Genomic DNA, 22,500 nt, shown 5'->3' with positions numbered 1-22,500 from the left:
CTCAGTGCAGGAGCTAATGCTAACAGCTAAAACATGGATGATCAGGAAACACACACGCGTTTCCACTCACCGTCTCGGCTTGTCCCCATCAGCTGGTCCAGCATGGCCCGCATCTGCGCCTGAGCCGACATTTTCCCAGTTATAAATTACTATAAAAATAAAAATAATAACACTATGGTTCCGTTTCTTTCCTCATGCAGGCCTGCAGGTCGGTGCGTGCCAAAGCGCGCGCCCGGGTCCGTGCGTGCGCGTTCGCGTCTATGTGAATATGTAACTTTTCTGACTAGGGAACAAAAAAAAAAAACCCCGGATGAATAGAAAAAACAAAATCCGTATTCGGCTAAAACAAATGAAAGCTTTCTATATGTTTAATTTATTTTATATTTTGTGACTGGTTCCGTCCTTTTTCACCCCCTCTCCTTCCCCTCTTAAGCTAAGCTAAGCTAATCGGCGAGACTTAAGGAACTTCCGGTTTTTCCTCCTTTCCTCCAAAACGCTTCGAAAGCGACCTTTAAGCCTATTTAACTTTAGATTTAGCCATATTCCTGTTTTTGTAATATGTATATTTTATATATTTCAATTAATGTATTTATTGCTCGTTTGTTTCGTAGCTTTGCGAAACTTCCGGCTCTCCCGCCGAACCTCGCGCTCGCGCCTGACCCGGAAGCGCGGTGTCTTCACACACAGCATCTGATTGGCTAAAGAGCCCGAGTGACGTCACCGACCAGCCTTCCAATGCCCGCCCACTCCCCGGTCCCCTCTTTGACCTGTGCTAGTGATGGAAAGTTCGGATCATTTTAGTGACTCGATTCTTTGAATCGAATTCTTCAAAATAACCGGATCTTTTTTTTTTTTTTTTTGAGTCATTTAGTTCATTTGATTTATTTAAAAAATAAAATAAAATGTTACATTTTCAATACGCAGATCCCCAACACATACACATACACCAACTTTGACTATAGTTCCAATAATGAAAATGTGTTTATATCAACAGAGAATGGTGCAAGAACTCTGTGTTTGACTCACGCTATTGCTCATCGCTAGTGCAGTTCGTGACTGTAAGGCCATTTTATTAACCACGGGAATTCACCACTGCTTCAAACATCCCTGGTGTGTACCGTACAAAGCCCTGCCCCTACCCCTGCTAGTCAGACCACATCTCTATTATGCTGATTCCAGCATACAGGCCGCTCGTCAGACGCTCTAAACCGGTTGTGTAACAGGTAAAAACCTGGCCAGCAGGAGCCGCTTCTGCTCTTCAGGACTGTTTTGAGTGCACTGACTGGGACATGTTTAGTGAGGCTGCAACCATTGGCGGTTTCATCAACTTGGAGGTTCACATCAACAGTGACCAGCTACAGTGAGGAAAATAAGTATTTGAACACTGCTATTTTGCAAGTTCTCCCACTTAGAAATCATGGAGGGGTCTGAAATTGTCATCGTAGGTGCATGTCCACTGTTAGAGACATAATCTAAAAAAAAAAATCCAGAAATCACAATGTAAGTTTTTTTTTTAACTATTTATTTGTATGATACAGCTGCAAATAAGTATTTGAACACCTGAGAAAGTCAATGTTAATATTTGGTACAGAAGCCTTTGTTTGCAATTACAGAGGTCAAACGTTTCCTGTAGTTTTTCACCAGGTTTGCACACACTGCAGGAGGGATTTTGGCCCACTCCTCCACACAGATCTTCTCTAGATCAGTCAGGTTTCTGGCCTGTCCCTGAGAAACATGGAGTTTGAGCTCCCTCCAAAGATTCTCTATTGGGTTTAGGTCTGGAGACTGGCTAGGCCACGCCAGAACCTTAATATGCTTCTTACAGAGCCACTCCTTGGTTATCCTGGCTGTGTGCTTCGGGTCATTGTCATGTTGGAAGACCCAGCCTCGACCCATCTTCAATGCTCTAACTGAGGGAAGGAGGTTGTTCCCCAAAATCTCGCAATACATGGCCCCGGTCATCCTCTCCTTAATACAGTGCAGTCGCCCTGTCCCATGTGCAGAAAAACACCCCCAAAGCATGATGCTACCACCCATATGCTTCACAGTAGGGATGGTGTTCTTGGGATGGTACTCATCATTCTTCTTCCTCCAAACACGTTTAGTGGAATTATGACCCAAAAGTTCTATTTTGGTCTCATCTGACCACATGACTTTCTCCTATGACTCCTCTGGATCATCCAAATGGTCATTGGCAAACTTAAGACGTGCCTGGACATGTGCTGGTTTAAGCAGGGGAACCTTCCGTGCCATGCATGATTTCAAACCATGTTGTCTTAGTGTATTACCAACAGTAACCTTGGAAATGGTGGTCCCAGCTCTTTTCAGGTCATTGACCAGCTCCTCCCATGTAGTTCTGGGCTGATATCTCACCTTCCTTAGGATCACTGAGACCCCACGAGGTGAGATCTTGCATGGAGCCCCAGTCCGAGGGAGATTGGCAGTCATGTTTAGCTTCTTCCATTTTCTAATGATTGCTCCAACAGTGGACCTTTTTTCACCAAGCTGCTTGGCAATTTCCCTGTAGCCCTTTCCAGCCTTGTGGAAGTGTACAATTTTGTCTCTAGTGTCTTTGGACAGCTCTTTGGTCTTTGCCATGTTAGCAGTTGGATTCTTACTGATTGTACGGGGTGGACAGGTGTCTTTATGCAGCTAACGACCTCAAACAGGTGCATGTAATTTAGGATAATAAATGTAGTGGAGGTGGACATTTTAAAGGCAGACTAACAGGTCTTTGAGGGTCAGAATTCTAGCTGATAGACAGGTGTTCAAATACTTATTTGCAGCTGTATCATACAAATAAATAGTTTAAAAATCATATATTGTGATTTCTGGATTTTTTTTTTTAGATTATGTCTCTCACAGTGGACATGCACCTACAATGACCATTTCAGACCCCTCCATGATTTCTAAGTGGGAGAACTTGCAAAATAGCAGGGTGTTCAAATACTTATTTTCCTCACTGTACATCAGCAAGAGCATTGATGATGTGATCATCTCCAAGACCATCACTACACGCTCCAACCAGAAGCCGTGGATGTCCGCAAAAGAGCGTGTGCTGCTAAAATCTAGAGACGGCCAAAGAAGTCTACCGTCTCCTGCCTCAATGACTATTGTCCTGTCGCAACTTACACCCATTGTAATGAAGTGCTTCATTCAAGTATATCAAGATCCACCCTCAATGGACCCCATGCAGTTTGCATATCGTCCAAACTGTTTCACGGATGATGCCATCTCCTCGGCCCTCCATGTAGCCCTCACCCACCTGCACAATAAGGACATGTACAAATGCTGTTCATAGACTTCAGTTCAGCATTCAACACAATCATCTCTCATCATTAAGTAGCTGAGCCTACTGGGCCTGAAGACCTCCCTCTGCAACTGGATTATGGACTCAAGACTGGGAGACCCCAGTCAGTCCGGATCGGGAACAGGATTTCCAGCACCAACACACTGAGCACTGGGGCCCCTCAGGGCTGTGTGCTCAGTTCACTGCTGTTCACTCTGCTGTTCATGACTGTGTAGCAATGCACAGCTCAAATGACGATTCAGAACTGAACCGTATACACACACTTTGCTAAAAAAAAATTTAAGTAGTTGAAATTAAGGTTTTAATAGATATTCAGTGGACTGTTTAATGAGACGTTCTCTAATCCGATATGGTGTTTACATGTGCAGGTGCTTTCAATTGGAATAATTTTGTGACATGCGCACATAAGCCTGTGTCCCGTCCTGTCCACATGGAGTTCCATCATTTCTTATGTAAAGTGTTGCTCTTAATTAAGCAACAACGTGAATTTGTAGGCAAACTACTGCTGGAAGGTCTGAGGAAAAGACGGGTGGAGGAAGCTGAGGTTTTTGGTGGCTGTGCATCTCAATCCTACCGTTTCATCCTTCAAAAAGCAGAAGCGTGTGGATGAAGGTTCTGTTGAGATATTTTCAGAGGACAGTAAATCTGTACTGTATACAAACTGCACATTGCCTAATCTAAAAAAAAATGTTTATTTCTATAGTGTCATCCCTTACAAAATATAATTAAATGGTTGCTGAAATGTAAGGGGTGCACTTACTTTTGTGAGATACTGTATACACTATATGGACTAAAGTATGTGGGACCATGACATTTCACCTTCTCCTGCTATAACCCTATTAAACAACTTTGGGATGAGGGTTCGAACTCAAGAAAAACAGATGAAGTTGGGGATTTAAGTCCCAGCATAATAGATGGCATTGATAGCATTGCAGATGATGGTCAAGAATTCGAGCTCAAGCACCATACAGTGCATCCTGAAAGTATTCACAGCTCTTCACTATTCAAAAATAAATTTATGTTACAGCCTTTTTTTTTTTTTACGGATTAAAGTCATTATTTTACTCAAAATTCTACAAACAAAACCCCATAATTACAACGCGAAAGAAGTTTGTTTGAAATCTTTGCAAATTTATTACAAAAAAAAAAATGAAAGAACTCATGTACATTAGTATCACAGCCTTTGACAGGACACTCGAAATGGAGCTCAGGTGCCTCCTGTTTCCACTGATCATCCTTGAGACGTTTCTACAACTTGATTGGAGTCCACCTGTGGTACCTTCAGTTGATTGGACTAATAATGTGGAAAGACACACCAGTCTGTAGAACATTACATTACATCTCAGAGCACAAACCAAACCATGAAGTCCAAGAAACTGTCTGTAGACCTCAGAGACTGGATTGTATTGAGGCACAGATGTGGGGAAGGGAACAGGAAAACTTCTGCAAAGTCCAAATGAGCACAGTGGCCTCCATTATCCGTAAATGGGAAAAGTTTGGACTTTTTTCCCCAAACCGAGCGATCGAGGAGAAGGACCTTAGTCAGGGAGACCCTGAGAAATTAAACTTTTTGGCCTAAATGCCAAACTCCATGTCTGGAGGAAACCAGGCACTGCTCATCACATGGCCAATACCATCCCTACAGTGAAGCATGATGGTGGCAGCATCATGCTGTGGGGATGTTTTTCAGCGGCAGGAACTGGGAGACAAGTCAGGATCAAGAGAAAGATGAATGTAGCAATGTAAAAAGACATCCTTTATGAAAACCTGCTCCAGAGCCCAGACTTAAACCCGACTGGACATCTCTGGAGAGATCTGAAAATCTCTGTGCACCGACACTCTCCATCCAACCTGATGGAGCTTGAGAGGTTCTTCTAAGAAGAATTGAAGGAACTGCCCCAAAAATAGGTGTCAAGCTTTTAGCATTAAACTCAAAAAGGCTGTAAATGGTGCCAAAGGAGCTTCAACAAAGTATTGAGTGAAAGTTGTGAATATTTATGTACGTGTTTTTAATTTTTAATACATTTGTAAAGATTTTTAATTCATTTCTTTCATGTTGTCATTATGGGGTTTTGTTGGTAGACTTTTTGAGTAAAATAATGAATTTAATCCATTTTTGGAATAAAGCTGTAGCATAAAATGTGGGAAAAGTGAAGCAAATACTTTCTGGATGCACTGTAGATGAAGGTTTGAAGTTTAAACCCCAGCACTGCTGCACTGGCACTGTTGGGCCCTTGAGTAAGGCCCTCAACCCTGTCTGCATCAGGGGCCACTGTATCATAGCTGACCCTGTGCTGATAGGCAAGTAAATAATTTCTTATAGTTTTTTATATAATCATACAAGTTTAGTTTTTTTTAATACGTTTTCATTTCAATCTTTCTATTATTTAATTTTTTTTAAATCACAGAATGTAAATACAAATGAACAAAAATAAAACCACAGACCATCAAATAAATGAGTCGAGAAATGCATTGCTTTTTATTGTATCGATGTGAAACAGAAGGTTTTGTAGTATATGTAAGCTGTATACAGTATTATATTCATATACATACGTATAAAAAAATCGTAACGTGTGCATTTTTTTTTACTTCACACTCTGCCAGACGTTATACAAAACAGAAAAGCAGGAGAGTGGATAATCGGTTATATTAAATTTGAATAAATATCGGGACGGAGAAGGTCTTCTCAAACTCGCACCAGCTTGTCCACCAAACACTCAGAGCTCCTCGTGTCCTTGCTTAAAATTCAAGGTCAAATTTCCTCAACACAAGACCAGGAAGTGTTTTTTTTTTAGCAAAAAGAAAACAGGACAGGTATGGGATTCAATTCTTTAAAACAAATCGATAATGACCTCAGGAAACTCAGGCACACGATGAGCACTATAAAATACTGAGTAGTTGAGGTTTGGCACATGGCTCAAGTGTGTGTACGTGTTCGAGACATGCTATTGGGTGTATGAAGACCCAGTGTGTGTGAAAAAAGCCTTTCCCATTACAGAGTTTAAACAGGTTTCGTTACCAACAACCACAAATTGTAAATATACAGAATACACATGAATTGTTTACACATATACACACATAATTGCCACTTTTTTTTAATCCCAGGTCTACTCATGATGTACAGTCGGTCATGTTACACACAGACTATCAGACCTGTAAGGTTTTCCTCAAAGCTACGAGGTTGAGGAATTCCCATAACTCTGGCAACCTAGTGTGTGTGTGTGTGTGTGTGTGTGTGTGTGTGTGTGTGTGTGTGCGCGTACACATGAGAATCAGCTAAAGCGTAGCAAACGTGAAACCTTGTCTTTTTAACTGAATAAAATCTACTTGAACACATGAACAGTGACGGTTCTGCTACAGCTTTGTGTATGTTCCTCTATACAAAATAAAAAATACACACTTTTCTTTTTTAAAACACAGTATTGTATAAACACCAGCTCAAGGATTCAAGGAAACCCAACCCAGACTTGTTGGTGATACGACTGGTTTAAACACATAGATGCTCTGGATGGTGTGTTTCATCATGCCAGGTTTCCTTTCCAGGCCGTTCATGCGTTCCCCACCCTTAAATAAAAACCTCGAACAAAATAAAAAGAGGGAAGAAAAAAAAACATTCCGGCCCGTAAAAACGATGTACAGAGTTTTAACATAATTATCCATCGGGATCAACTTTGTACTCATAGCTAGCAAACAGTCCTGAAGCTAAAACCCTTGTGAATACCTCAACAATGTAGACTCCGAGGGAGGGAGGGATAGTACAAGAAAAGAAAAAAAAAAAGAGTGGGGTATGAGAGAGAGACATTTACAAAAAGAAATCGAAAGAGGGAGAGAGGGTGTTAGATTAAAAAAAAAAGAGAGAAAGAGAGTAGATAGATAGATAGATAGATAGATAGATAGATAGATAGATAGATAGATAGATAGATAGATAGATAGATAGATAGATAGATAGATAGATAGAAGGAGGGAGAGATATAGAAAGGAAAAGAGCGAGGCAGAAAGAAAGAGAGAATAAAAATGAGAAACGTGTGAACTTTTATAATAAATCTGTGTAAATAAATTTGTTAGAAAATAATAATAAATTAATGACCTGCAAATTTAAACTCGTACTAAACTTTTTGAAACGTTTCCACCAAATGTATCGACTGTATACCCGAAAAAGAAAACGTGTGAATTTGGATAATAAAGATCACAATCTTTAGCCGCAGACGTTCACCTCGTGGCCCGAAACAAATTTCTTCACGTGTCGTTTCCTCGCTGATCTGCCCGTGTGAACGAATGAGTGATAACAGTAACGCGGGGAACGACGGCTCAGACGTTTGTCCTGGTGGCAGTGCTGAGGCGTTTTTACCTCATTTTACAATCTAAAGCTTCGGTCTGTGTCGTGAAAAAGGGCGACGCACAAAAAGTAATGACGCACATACCACACATTTGGGTTAGTAAATGAATTACCGCTTTGGAAGTCTAGGTAATTTCTGCTCTAAGACGGATGTGTGGTCAATTCATTTAATAAAGTTGAATATTTTCTGGGCAGACGATAATACAAGTGTGTGTGGTAGTGTTTTAGCTCATTGGAGATTTGTGTGTGTGTGTGTGTGTTGTGTTCATTCGGAAATGACCGATTGCGCCTTTAAAACTATTATCATTAATAGAAAGTCAGATATTTCACCTCTGCTTGTTTTACACTCGTTTGAAATCACTTTTAGTCTGGACCTCATCACCGATCCTGACTGACCCGAATGCTGATTACTGACCAGATCAGACATCTTTAGTTCCTGAAGAACCCACAATACACATCACTACATGATAAAGATCATAAAGATAAAGAAGTCTGAACACGTCAGGATTATCCGCATTGTCATTTGTGAAAACATCGAAAATTCACTTTTACAGATTTGGTTGTTTTTTTTTGTTTTTTTTTTTGTTTTTTTTTTTAAAAGAGATGTCTGTAGAAAAGCGGACAAGTTCTTGGGTTTGTGAATGCATGCCGCCCCTGAGTTACGAAGGTTCAATTCAGGGTTTTTTGTTCTTACGATGACGATAGCTATACGGAAAAATTGTCCAACTGTTACAATTTTTGTACGCTACATTAAGTCAGGACGTTCGTGTCTCCCGCATTGTGAGACGCCTTACACTTGCCAATGGTGTTTGAAAGCCTAATTTTAGCTCGCCTCTCTCTTTATTAGCGCCAGATCAAACATGTACTCTAAAGTTTATATGTTACAGTAGTGTAAATTGCTCTATTTTGCTACATTATGAGCTGTAATTTGTTACATTATTAATATTACAGTTTACTACCCCATACTGATCACCATTCTTTAGTATTCCTGGGTCATTGTAACGCACATCTATCATAACTTGGGGGAACTAACTGCATGATATCTGGTGAAACAAGCAGAAATAAAAACAAAATCAAAATTATTATTTTTTAAAAATCATTTTATGGGAAAAACAAACAAATGTTCCAGTGCAAGCCATAAAATACTTGGTTCTGTAATAATTTTCAAACAAATGAATGCAACATACATGGACCGTAACACACTCCTGAGAAAAAAAAAAAAAGAGCCACACCCCAAAAAAAGGGCTTTTAGTATTTGGTAATACATTTAAATATTTAATGAACATAACACCGAATTATTGGTCAGAAATTGAGCAAAAACTCTTCTGAGCCACTGTTCTTTCTTCTACTTCTGCTGAGGTGAACAACTTTCCAAGAAAATGGAAAATTCAATGCAATATAGTTGAAAGTTCCTGTAAATCAATATGGTGGAAAAAAACATGCGTCTGGATAGAGATCGACGAATATAATCCCAAAGAAGCCTTTTTTTTAGCGTTTTAGCAACAAATCTGAGGAAAATGTCGTTGTTCCCAACCGACCTGCCACCTTTACCAGGTCCCTGCTCCTCCCCGTTCTCCAGGTCTACACTTCAGTAAGGCTGCCTGCCCTCTACATGAGCTTTATTTAAATCCTGTGGGTGGATTGAGAGATGTTCATGGTGAGGATGAAACAGAAGAAGTAGGAACAGAGGATTCTGAGTAATGTGGCCCATTTTTTTTTGCTCAGGAGTGTAGAACAAAAAGGAGGCTACACAGATTCCAGATTTTCCCGACTAAAAAAAAAAACAGAGCTCTGTGGATCATGGAGCTTTCGGGGAACTGGTCGTGGCCAAGTTCCAGCTTTGTTTTAGCATGGATATATTGATTTTTTTTGTTTTATAATACTTGGAGAGAATGACTGACGGACAAAGTGTTGATGTGAGAATCCTAAATAAATCCTAAAGTCACATTACTTTTTCCATCGTTATTATTTCAGTGGCTGATTTCAGGCTTTGTGGCTTTAACCAAGTTAGAAATACTATCTTTACACTTGTAAATATTGTGTGTGTGTGTGTGTGTGTGTGTGTGTGTGGTTGTGGCTGATTTTATACACATACACTATTGGATAGCCCTTTTTTTTGGGAGATAAGAACCAAACTCGAAGTGAATTCTTTAGAACGAAAGATGTGGATACATGTGAAGTGAGGTCATTATAGACACCGTGGTGGGAGCTGCGCTCTGAAATCATAACCGTCACACACACACACACACACACACACACACACACACACACACACACACACACACACACACACACACACACACACACACACCCGTTCGGTGAGGACTAAAGCCGAGCGAGAAAGAGGGGAAAGAGAAGGGCATGAGAAGTGATAAAAGAATAAAAATGATGGGTTGTGGAAAACTGAAACAGCCTTGTGTGTGATATAAAAGTGTTCCAGTCGGTGTAAGAGTGTGAAAATGCGTGGTGGTGTAATTTACACTTCCCTCTGCATGTGTGTGTGTGTGTGTGTGTGTGTGTGTGTGTGTGTGAAAGAAAGGGAACGAGGGCATGAGCTGTAAGGTGGTAATGAAAGTGCAGTAACACACTGTGCCCTGTGGGGGCGGCGTAGAGCCTACAGGGCGGTGAGACGGCCGGTGAGAGCAGCCTGCAGCTCAGAGGGCAGGAAGACACCGAGCTCCGTGATGATCCCCCCTGTTATCAGCTGATGGGGAGTGACGTCAAACGCCGGGTTCCACACGCTGATACCTGCAGAGAGAACCAGGGGACGTCTCAGAGAGCAACCGAGTGGGGGTGTACAGAAATCGGAGAGAGAGAGAGAGAGAGAGAGAGACACAAAATTGAAGGCACAAAGAAAGTGAAAAACATGGGACACAAAAAAAGAAAGAAGACACGATGGAGGGCACAGAGAGAAAGAGGGGGAAGAGAAAGAGAGAGAGGAAAAAGACAGAACATTATAAAGAAAGAGGGAGCACGAGCAAGTGAGAGAAAAAAGTGATTGAAGTGAATTGGGAAAGAAAATGGAAGGAAAGAGAGGGAATAAAAAGAAAAGCAGAGGATGGAGGTGTTTGAGGACACACACACACACACACACCCTGTTTCTGAGCTCATGGCCTCATCATCATATACTCATCTATTCACACAGTCACATGATTAGACGGTGTGTGTGTGTGTGTGTGTGTGTGTGTGTGTGGCAGGCTGTGTAATAGATCTGTGAGAGTGTGCTATGTGTCACACTGTAAGACTGACCTCAGATTAGTGTCTGTCTGCTTTCAACCTCTTCTCCCCAGCACACACACACACACACACACACACACACTTATTACACAGCCTGATGTTAATTAAACCATTGGCACACTTGCCGTCTCTCTCACACGCAAACACACACACACACACACTTCAAAAATGTTTAATTAAAAGACACTCACACTTTAAAAATGTGTGTGTGTGGGAGGGAGACGAGGCTTTGAAGGAGAGCTCACACACACACACACACACACACACACACACACACACACACACACACACACACACACACACACACACACACACACACACACACACACACACCTGGAGCAGCGACAGGAACACCGTTGATGTTGGTGAGCTCCTCCGGTGGTCTCTCCTCGATCACTATGTCTCTCCCACTCTCCAGACTCAGGTCACATGATGTGCTGGGAGCTGCCACGTAGAATGGTATCCCATGATGCTTTGCAGCAATGGCTAGCTGGTACGTTCCCACTTTGTTAGCCGTGTCACCATTAGCAACAACCCGATCTGCCCCGACGACGACCGCTACACACACACACACACACACACACACACACACACACACACACACACACACACACACACACACACACACAGAGAGATACACAATAAAATTTACTTGAAATAACCAATGAAAATGCAAAGGAGGCGGGAATTTCACTGATGAAAAGTAAAAAAATTTTCAAAATCAAAGTTTTTTCTACTTTTCATTTGATTAGGTTTTAGGATTAAATCTCACACACACACACACACACACACAAACACACACACCTGTGATGCCTTTCTCCCTCATGGCGAGAGCGGCCATGCTGTCTGCGATGAGCGTAGATGGAAAACCCTCGGCTACGGCCTCGTACGCTGTGAGTCGCGCTCCCTGGTTATACGGCCTGGTCTCCGTACAGTACATCCGCTTCAGACGACCCAGAGCATGCAGTGACCTCACCACTCCTACACACACACACAGGTCACAACCTGGATTATATCCCCAGTTCTCACACACACACACAGGTCACAACCTGGATTATATCCCCAGTTCTCACACACACACACACACACACACACACACACACACACACACACAGGTCACAACCTGGATTATATCCCCAGTTCTTACACACACACACACACACACACACACACACACACACACACACACACACACACACACACACACACACACACACACACACACACACACACCGAGAGCGGTGCCATATCCAGCGGTGGCCAGGCTGCCCGTGTTGCAGTGTGTGAGGATGGTGACGGAGTCTCTCGGCACACCGGACAGGATGTGCTGGGCGCCATAGTTACCAATCTTCCGGTTATCGTTCACGTCTCGTTCCAGCATCTCCTCAATCCAACCAATGACGCTGCAGAGAGGCAGGGCCGAAAAAAATAAAGACCGTTATTAATACATTTTTGACAGGAGGTTACCTCAGGAAGTTGTTTTTGTAACTAGACTGGAAGTTATTAATATAGATAAAGTTACCTCAGGAAGGTGTGATTATAGCTACATTTCTCATAAGAAGTTATCAATAAAGCTAAACTTACCACATATAGATACTGTGCTTCAGGAAACTTTTCACAGCACTTCACTTGTTCCACATTTTGTTATTTTACAGCTTTATACCATAATAATTCATTATTTTCCTCACAATTCTACAAACAAAACCCCACAATGACAACATAAAAGAAATTTGTTTGAAATCTTTGGAAATTTATAAAAAAAAATAATTCAGTCAGGTCTGGGCTCTGGCTGGGCCACTCGAGGACATTCACAGAGTCGTCCCGTAGCCACTTGTTTGTTATCTAAGCTGTGTGTTTAAGGTCTTTGTCCTGTTGAAAGATGAACCGCTGTAGTCTTCCAGTTCCTCCTGCTGCCACCACCATGCTTCACTTTAGGGATGGTATTGGTCAGGTGATGAGCGGTGCCTGGGTTCCTCCCAACATCACGCTTAGCAATTTGACCAAAAAGTTTAATCTTTGTTTCTCATGGTCTAAGAGTCCTTCCGGTGCCTTTTGGCAAACTCCAGGTCGGTTTTTCTCTGTGGAGAGAGGAGAACCTTCCAGACGGTGGTTCTTCTGGAAGGTTCTCCTCTCTCCACAAAGAAACACTGGAGCTCTTTCAAAGTGCACCTCCCTGACTAAGACCCTTCTCCCCCGATTGCTCATTTTGGCTGGGCGACTCCGCTCAAGGAAGAGTCCTGGTGGTACCAAACTTCTTCCATTCAAGGCTGATGAAGGCCACTGTGCTTATTGGGACCTGCAGAAATTGTGCCTTGATACAATCCTGTTTCTGAGGTCTACAGAAAATTCCTTGGACTTCATGGTTTGGTTTGTGCTCTGACATGAACCGTTAACTGTGGGACCTTCTATAGACAAGTGTGTGCCTTTCCACATCATGTCTAAACATTTATTCCAAGTGGACTACAATCAAGTTGTAGAAACATCTCAAGGAGTATCAGTGAAAACAGGATGCACCTGAGCTCAATTTTAAGTGTCATGGCAAAGGCTGTGATACTTATGTACATGCGATTTTTTTTTTTATAATACATTTGCAAAGATTTTAAACAAACTTATTTCACGGTGTCATTATAGGGTTTTATTTGTAGAATTTTGAGGAAAATAATGAATTTAATTTATTTTGTAATAAAGCTGTAACATAAAATGTGGAAAAAGTGCCACTACCAATGTAGCTAAATTTACCACAGAAAGTTATTGTTCTAGCTAAATTTTTCACAAAACTGTAATGTTATACACTAAATCTACCACAGGAAGATGTTCTAATAGCTAAAGTTTCTAAAAAAAGTTATTGTTCTAAATCTACCACAGGAAATTATTATTACTACCAAAATCTACCACACAAATGAATTGTTATATCTGAATCTACTACAGGAAATTGTTGTTATATTTAAACCTACCACAGAAAATAATTGCTATAGCTAATATGTAGGTTTCTTGGTATGTTTCAGGTATGTGCTGTTCCACTGAATTCTAGAACATCAGTCATTTTTCTTCATGTAAAATCTCTACCAGGAGTCGTGATGTTGTGGGGACTTTAATTCAATGCCCAGTTACCTTTCTCTGAGTTGCTCTCCACCTTTCTCCATGCTCTCGTTCTCAGTGAACTCCATTAGCTCTCGCGCCGCTCGCCCCATGTTGACGGCAGTGGGTCGTGCTGAGGTCAGGTGACACAGAGACTCCCTGATGAAGGACACGGGGTCTTCGCCCCCGGCACCTGCCCTCAGCTCCACTGCCATGCTCAGGCAGCCTACAATGGCAATGGCAGGAGCGCCACGCACCTGAGGGGTTAAAGAGATGGAAGGGTCATTAGGGCAATTAATACGGTACATTTGAAAGGGGAATGAAATTATATATATATATATATATATATATATATACACACAGGGCCTTGCGAAAGTATTCAGCCCCCTTAAACTTTGCGACCTTTTGCCACATTTCAGGCTTCAAACATAAAGATATAAAACTGTAATTTTTTGTGAAGAATCAACAACAAGTGGGACACAATCATGAAGTGGAACGAAATGTATTGGATATCTCAAACTTTTTTAACAAATAAAAACTGAAAAATTGGGCGTGCACAATTATTCAGCCCCCTTAAGTTAATACTTTGTAGTGCCACCTTTTGCTGCGATTACAGCTGTTAGTCGCTTGGGGTTTGTCTCTATCAGTTTTGCACATCGAGAGACTGAAATTTTTGCCCATTCCTCCTTGCAAAACAGCTCGAGCTCAGTGAGGTTGGATGGAGAGCATTTGTGAACAGCAGTTTTCAGTTCTTTCCACAGATTCTCTATTGGATTCAGGTCTGGACTTTGACTTGGCCATTCTAACACCTGGATATGTTTATTTGTGAACCATTCCATTGTAGATTTTGCTTTATGTTTTGGATCATTGTCTTGTTGGAAGACAAATCTCCGTCCCAGTCTCAGGTCTTTTGCAGACTCCATCAGGTTTTCTTCCAGAATGGTCCTGTATTTGGCTCCATCCATCTTCCCATCAATTTTAACCATCTTCCCTGTCCCTGCTGAAGAAAAGCAGGCCCAAACCATGATGCTGCCACCACCATGTTTGACAGTGGGGATGGTCAAGTCAAGTCAAGTCAAGTTTATTTGTATAGCGCTTTTCACAACAGACATTGTCTCAAAGCAGCTTTACAGAAAACAACAGTGAAGGTGAATGGTGTGCGTTTGTCCCTGATGAGCAGCCGTGGCGACAGTGGCAAGGAAAAACTCCCTTAGATGATATGAGGAAGAAACCTTGAGAGGAACCAGACTCAAAGGGGAACCCATCCTCATATGGGTGACATCAAAAGTTTGGTCATAAATCTTTCAACAATACAGAACAATTTGTGATCATCATAGATCCAGCATCAGCTTCTCCATGCCAGGGCCTTTAAACACTCGGCATCTACTTCTCCATGATCATCCATAGGTCCATAATCTTCACGAGGTGGGACGTGACTGGAGCTGGCCAAACCTCAGGAAGCCTCGGGATGGGGAGAGAAAGAGAAGCAGTGGAGAGGAATTAGCGTAGCTGCTGTTCATGATATTAACAGCACAAGTTGATAATGTGCATGTGATCAGATGTTCTGGAGCACAAGGTTGTGATGTGATGTGTGTGATGTGTGTTATGTGTAGGCTTTGCTAAAAAGATATGTTTTTAATCTGCACTTAAACTGGGAGAGTGTATCTGAACCCCGAACACTGTCAGGAAGACTATTCCAGAGTTTAGGAGCTAAATGTGAAAATGCTCTACCGCCTTTAGTGGACTTTGCTATTCTAGGAACTACTAGAAGCCCAGAGTTTTGAGATCTCAGGGAGCGTGACGGATTGTAGCGTGTTAAGAGACTGGATAGATACATGGGAGCCAAACCATTTAGTGCTTTATAAGTGAGTAGCAGTAGTTTGTAGTCTATTCGAAACTTAATAGGAAGCCAATGTAGGGACGATAAGATTGGGGTTATATGATCGTATTTTCTTGACCTAGTAAGAACTCTTGCTGCGGCATTCTGAACTAACTGAAGCTTGTTTATTAATGATGCAGGACATCCACCTAGTAATGCATTACAGTAGTCTATTCTAGAGGTCATAAACGCATGGACGAGCTTCTCTGCATCAGATATAGATAACATATTTCTTAGCTTAGAAGCTAAGATGGATGGTGTGTTCAGGGTGATGAGCTGTGTTGATTTTACGCCAAACATAACGTTTTGCATTGTTGCCAAAAAGTTCGATTTTGGTTTCATCTGATTTCACCAGAGCACCTTCTTCTTTGGTGCTCTGGTTTCACCAGAGCACCTTCTTCCACATGTTTGGTGTGTCTCCCAGGTGGCTTGTGGCAAACTTTAAATGACACTTTTTATAGATATTTTTTAAGGAATGGCTTTCTTCTTGCCACTCTTCCATAAAGGCCAGATTTGTGCAGTATACGACTGATTGTTGTCCTATGGACAGAGTCTCCCACCTCAGCTGTAGATCTCTGCAGTTCATCCAGAGTGATCAAGGGCCTCTTGGCTGCATCTCTGATCAGTCTTCTCCTTGTATGAGCTGAAAGTTTAGAGGGACGGCCAGGTCTTGGTAGATTTGCAGTGGTCTGATATCTCATTCAGAGATCCTCACTGAACTTCTGGAGAGAGTTTGCTGCACTGAAAGTAAAGGGGGCTGAATAATTTTGCACGTCCAATTTTTCAGTTTTTTATTTGTTAAAAAAGTTTGAAATATCCAATAAATTTCGTTCCACTTCATGATTGTGTCCCACTTGTTGTTGATTCTTCACAAAAAATTACAGTTTCATATCTTTATGTTTGAAGCCTGAAATGTGGCAAAAGTTCGCAAAGTTCAAGGGGGCCGAATACTTTCGCAAGGCACTGTATATATGATGTTACATGAACTGTTACATAACATCGTTTTGGTCACACACTAGTGAAAGTCGAAACTGTTGTGACATTATACATATCAGGTTAACAGGATTATTATAAAAAGTCACACTGTGAGGGAGGTTGTTACTATTGTGATCTCGCACTCTGAGAAAATATACTGCCTTCATGACAAGATATTCCAGGAGGGATTGTGCCATTTATGAGATCATGGTTTATAAAGGTTATTTTCTTTATGACATCACACACTGGAAAAAGTATTTACTTTATTGTATAATACTCTTAGTAGGGTACTGCCATTGTGCTTCATATAATTATTAGCTTTATGAAAAAGTTATTACAATTATGACATCAATACGGGGAAACGCTACCAACATTTTGACCCCACATTCTAAGAAAAGGCCATCAACTCTATTATAACTATTATACTGATAATAAAATAAAGCAATTTAAAATTATTATTATTTGTATTATTTTATTAGCCTTAAAAAAAACTTCTAAACAACTTTCAAACAAAACATTACAACAAGCGGGACGGCGGGACTCGCGCTATTTGTTTGACAGCCCACTTTAAAAGCTTTAACAATATTTACCACACACTCGGGAAAAACTATCAGCATTATGACATCAACACTCTGGTAAACCTATCAACATTATGACATCACACTCTGGGAAAGCCCTCAAGATTATGACATCAACACTCTGGAAAAGCCTTCAACATTATGACATCAACACTCTGGAAAAGCCTTCAACATTATGACATCAACACTCTGGCAAAGCCTATCAACATTATGACATCAACACTCTGGCAAAGCCTATCAACATTATGACATCAACACTCTGGCAAAGCCTATCAACATTATGACATCAACACTCTGGCAAAGCCTATCAACATTATGACATCAACACTCTGGAAAAGCCTATCAACATTATGACATCAACACTCTGGAAAAGCCTATCAACATTATGACATCAACACTCTGGAAAAGCCTATCAACATTATGACATCAACACTCTGGCAAAGCCTTCAACATTATGACATCATACTCTGGAAAAGCCCTCAAGATTATGACATCAACACTCTGGGAAAGCCCTCAAGATTATGACATCAACACTCTGGAAAAGCCTTCAACATTATGACATCAACACTCTGGAAAAGCCTTCAACATTATGACATCAACACTCTGGGAAAGCCTTCAACATTATGACATCATACTCTGGAAAAGCCTTCAACATTATGACATCATACTCTGGAAAAGCCCTCAACATTATGACATCAACACTCTGGCAAAGCCTATCAACATTATGACATCAACACTCTGGGAAAGCCTTCAACATTATGACATCATACTCTGGAAAAGCCTTCAACATTATGACATCATACTCTGGAAAAGCCTTCAACATTATGACATCATACTCTGGAAAAGCCCTCAACATTATGACATCATACTCTGGAAAAGCCCTCAACATTATGACATCATACTCTGGAAAAGCCTTCAACATTATGACATCATACTCTGTAAAAGCCCTCAACATTATGACATCAACACTCTGGTAAAAGCCTTCAACATTATGACATCATACTCTGTAAAAGCCTTCCACATTATGACATCAACACGTCAACATTATGACATCATACTCTGGGAAATTTATCATTATGACATCACACTCATAATGGTCTCATTATGAGACGATTATGAAACCGATCTCTTAAATATTTTGTAGATGTCAAAATCAGTTCTGCAAAAAAATCTGATACAATGAACACTTGAGGAAAACAAGTTCTCACAGGAGCACCTCAGTGTGGATCAACACCGGGCCACTTCAGACTGTATCGGGATTTATTAATTTTATGAAGAGGAAAATAATTCATGCTGCAGATACTGTAGGTCGGATGTAACAGCATGGCGCGAGCACCGAGCATTAAACCGGTGTGCACGAGAAGCTTCTGCCAAAAAAAACCCACTGTCGAGCAAACCAGATCCCCGAGCTGGAGATCCGAAGATCCTGGGATTCCGGGATTCCGAGAGCGATGCTCTGGTCTTCGTGCACACGGATACGGGAGACGCCGACGCACGCGCACGGAGGGACGCGTGCGCGCGCCGGCGAACAAAAGCGGCTGACACACAAAGAAGCGTCTAAAACGTTCACGTGCAACATAATCATAAAAATATTAAATAAAACCAGAAATCCTCCAGCGATCAAAAGAGAGAGAAATATTTTTTTGTTAGAAACCGGAAAGCCGTGAGAGAAGCGCGAGGACTTCCTGTTTTCCTTACCTTCATGCTCTTGATGGCCTCGTATCCGTCCTGCACCGAGCGGATCTCCTCGTACACCGTCTCGCACGGCAGCAGCAGCTGATTGAGGATCTGCAGAGACCCGGCCCGGTACCGGATCGCCTCTAGCGTCATGACCCCTGCTCGTCTCGTGCGCACGTTTCCTTTAGGAGACGGAAAAGAAACACGCAACCCCCCGGGGAAAGCCTCACGGCGTGGGCGCGATTTAAAGGGGGCTGGACACGACACGACACGACACACACGCGACGGCAGCGGCGGCGACTTGACGGAGGGACCTCTCACGGAAGCACGTGCTCATTCCGACAGGAAACGCACGGCTCTTTTTTGGCCACGCCCACAACCCCCCTACCCGGTTCTATTGCACGCTCGTGTCACCTTGGCACAGACCAACGCGCGCACCTCGTAGACTCGACACGCTGACCCTTGGACGGACACACACACTTTTCTCATTCGATCTTTGTGAGGACTCTTCACTGACATTATTATTATTAGACAAACAAACAAACACACACTTGTCATGTTATTTTTGTGATTTGTGAGGACCTTTCACAATAGAAAACAGCTGCTCATCAAAGTGATCGATTATAGAATGAATCTACTTGATTGTACCTACGACACACACAGTCTCTCTCCCTGTTTGTGAGATCTTTGTAAGGCCCGGACCGTCTATTGATATTACTAGACAACACACACACTTGACACCATTAATAGGCAACTTACACATGCCCACACTGAAGTGTTTTACAATCTTTGTTTTGTGAGGACCTTCCACTGACATAATTAATATGTAAAATACACACACACACACACTTGTTGTGCAATCTTTGTTTTGTGAGGACTTTCCACTGACATCATCCATCCACCCCATCCATTTTCTCCCGCTTATCCGTAATTCGGGTCGCGGGGGCAGCAGTCTAAGCAGGCCCCCGCCTTCGACTGCTGCCCAATCCTCACAGCACCGTCCCTTACGGTCCCTCCTGCAGGTGGTGAGCCCACGGGAAGGCGGCCCCACGCCACGGACCTTGATAGTTCCCTCGTAAGGGACCCCTGGAGCATAGAGGGTTAAGGGCCTTGCTCAAGGGCCCAAGAGTGGCAGCTTAGCGATACCGGGGCTTGAACCCCCGACCTTCCGATCGGCAACCCAGCGCCTTAACCGCTGGAGCCACCCCTCCCCCACTGACATCATAAATATGCAAAATACACACACACACACTTGTTGTGCAATCTGTTTTGTGAGGACCTTCCACTGACATCATAAATATGCAAAATACACACACACTTGTTGTGCAATCTGTTTTGTGAGGACCTTCCACTGACATCATAAATATGCAAAATACACACACACACACTTGTTGTGCAATCTTTGTTTTGTGAGGACCTTCCACTGACATAAAAATGCAAAATACACACACTTGTTGTGCAATCTTTGTTTTGTGAGGACCTCCCACTGATTTACTAGACAACACACTCACAGTTATCATGTTATCTTTATGCATTGTAAGGACCTTCCACTGACATCATTTCTAGTTAAATACACTCACTGGTTATGCTCTCTTTGTGAGGACCTTTCACTGACAATTAAAAGGCAAAATACACACACAAACCATGTCCAAAAAAAAAACTAACGGCACACCCAGACATATTTCATACTTTTAATAAACCATCAAAATAATATATTTGCCCCAACATCAGCATCATATTAATCAAAATGACATTCAAAGCCATCACTTCGTGTTACACACAGTGTTAAAGAATCACTGCCCGAAAATTCCCCATACACACATTAATACATACATTTGAACCACATTATTATATTATCACAGAGGAGAGAGTGTGGAAGGTATTGCGTCTAACATACTGCAGAGACGACATTGTTGTGCTGTCCTGTAGGTTCAATTTCCACAAATACAGGAAAATACAGCTGCTCATCAAAGTGATTGATTATGGAATGAACGTACTTAATCGCACCTACGACCTAAGCCAAGCCTGCATGCGATTCGTCTCCGCAGCAGGAAGTACGCTCAGGTGTTGAGCGAGTGCGAGAAAGGTTAGGAAAATGGCTGGTTTTGACCTGTTGACCGATTAACACCTGACTGATAGGACGATATCATGCTAGCTTCACACTGCTTTCTCGTGAGATGTTTTCTCAGGAACATGACTTGATGGAGCTTGTTTCCTGGCAGAACATAAGATAAAAATTTGTTTTGTGACTGCGATCCTCTTTTCTTTTTCAAAATTCATGCTACATTTATGAATCATTGCTAACGTTTTGGGGGGCAGAACCCAATCGGATGTCCTTTGGGACGTTTTCTGAGTGGGCTTGGCCAGTGACGAGTCCACAACCCCGATGGGGTGGGATAAATTTAGACAGGAAGGAGGAGTCTCAGGCAAAGGGGGTGTGGCTAAAATAAACAAGTCTCGGCCAGCACTGATTCAACCGGTGATGATCTCTGTAAACGAGCGATAGAAGCAAGGTAAAATGAGAGTTTACATGCCAAAATTAGTTCTCAGTGATAGATCAATCTGAATCTGCACTTTCATTCAAGGGTATAAAAAGAAAAACATTCTGGATAGCTGGTATTTTTCGGGTGTTTACAGGCGCTAGTTTGGGTACCCAATATAGTCGCGCTACATTCGTACATACGTTGATTTCCCAGCTATTTTTTTTTTACGATATGAATAAACTCTTCTCAAAAACAGTAGCATTTGGGACGTAGCAGTCATGTCTCAATGTTCTCAAAAACCATTATGTGCATCTGATCACTGGTTTAGGAGAGCTGGAAAAAAGCTGAACAATGATATGGCTTTAATTAGGTACAGAAACCCAGAGAGGCCATGCATCTGTGCAAAAGTAGTAATAATATTATTATTATTATTATTATTATTATTATTAATAAGAATAATAATAATGATGGGTAGAAGAAAAGAGTAAGACATGGATCATTTGAATTCCATTAATTTCCTCCAAATGCTCTTCATGAATCGTCCCACAGACAGTGTATGTATCCCCCCCCTTCCTCCCTACTCCAGATCAAAGGTCACCCGGGCAACCAGACAAGGGTTAATCCCAGATTATGGGTCACGATCCTCACCCCTGCTCTACTCCCCAAAACACACCCACAAGCCTCTATTCCCATCCCATCCCCTTTCGACTTCACAGGTGGAGTGTTAACACGATCCCCGTATCACAGCATGCTGAGCTGCACCGAGGAAAGGATTAAGCAGGACCCGGTGCAGAGACCAGATTACTCTTCATATGCTCTGTATAAGGATTTACAACACCATTCACACACACACACACACACACACACACACACACACACACAAGGCACAGCATGGAGACAGATAGCAGATGGAGAAAAGTAAGGATTTCTGCTGGACGCCTCATCAC

General features: G+C 42.0%; 3 protein-coding genes across 5 annotated transcripts in view; all 3 read right to left on the bottom strand.

The window, feature by feature from the left end:
- Positions 1 to 692, bottom strand: part of LOC310715951 (putative RNA-binding protein Luc7-like 1) — a 22,044-nt gene extending 21,352 nt beyond the window's left edge. The window contains exon 1 of the mRNA XM_083522667.1: positions 71 to 692. Within this exon, the coding sequence (XP_083378793.1) occupies positions 71 to 131 (61 nt within the window). The 5' untranslated portion in view covers positions 132 to 692. The remainder of the gene's footprint in view (positions 1 to 70) is intronic.
- Positions 693 to 5,762: 5,070 nt separating this feature from the next.
- Positions 5,763 to 19,929, bottom strand: mri1 (methylthioribose-1-phosphate isomerase 1). 2 transcript variants are annotated; one of them, XM_083522673.1, is made up of 7 exons: positions 19,092 to 19,929; positions 13,995 to 14,218; positions 12,117 to 12,286; positions 11,688 to 11,864; positions 11,217 to 11,441; positions 10,235 to 10,394; positions 5,763 to 6,887 (listed from the first exon to the last, which is right to left on the bottom strand). In XM_083522673.1, the coding sequence occupies exons 1-6, from the start codon at positions 19,221 to 19,223 to the stop codon at positions 10,261 to 10,263; spliced, it is 1,062 nt and encodes a 353-aa protein (XP_083378799.1). In that variant the 5' UTR covers positions 19,224 to 19,929; the 3' UTR covers positions 5,763 to 6,887; positions 10,235 to 10,260. The 2 variants fall into 2 exon arrangements, with proteins under 2 accessions (XP_083378799.1, XP_083378798.1); XM_083522672.1 differs by lacking the exon at positions 5,763 to 6,887 and having other exon boundaries at positions 7,342 to 10,394; positions 19,092 to 19,928.
- Positions 19,930 to 20,747: 818 nt separating this feature from the next.
- The window catches only part of cc2d1a (coiled-coil and C2 domain containing 1A), a 21,415-nt gene continuing 19,662 nt past the window's right edge, over positions 20,748 to 22,500 (bottom strand). For both annotated transcript variants that reach the window (XM_083522649.1, XM_083522650.1), the window contains exon 29: positions 20,748 to 22,500. This exon is cut by the window's right edge and continues 1,651 nt beyond it. The gene's annotated coding sequence lies outside the window, so the exon portion shown is untranslated.

Source organism: Silurus aristotelis, assembly GCF_946808225.1.
Source record: "Silurus aristotelis genome assembly, chromosome: 20".
NCBI classification, from domain to species: Eukaryota; Metazoa; Chordata; class Actinopteri; order Siluriformes; family Siluridae; genus Silurus; species Silurus aristotelis.
Note: the sequence above shows the minus strand (reverse complement) of the source record. Positions and strands in the feature narration are given on the sequence as shown.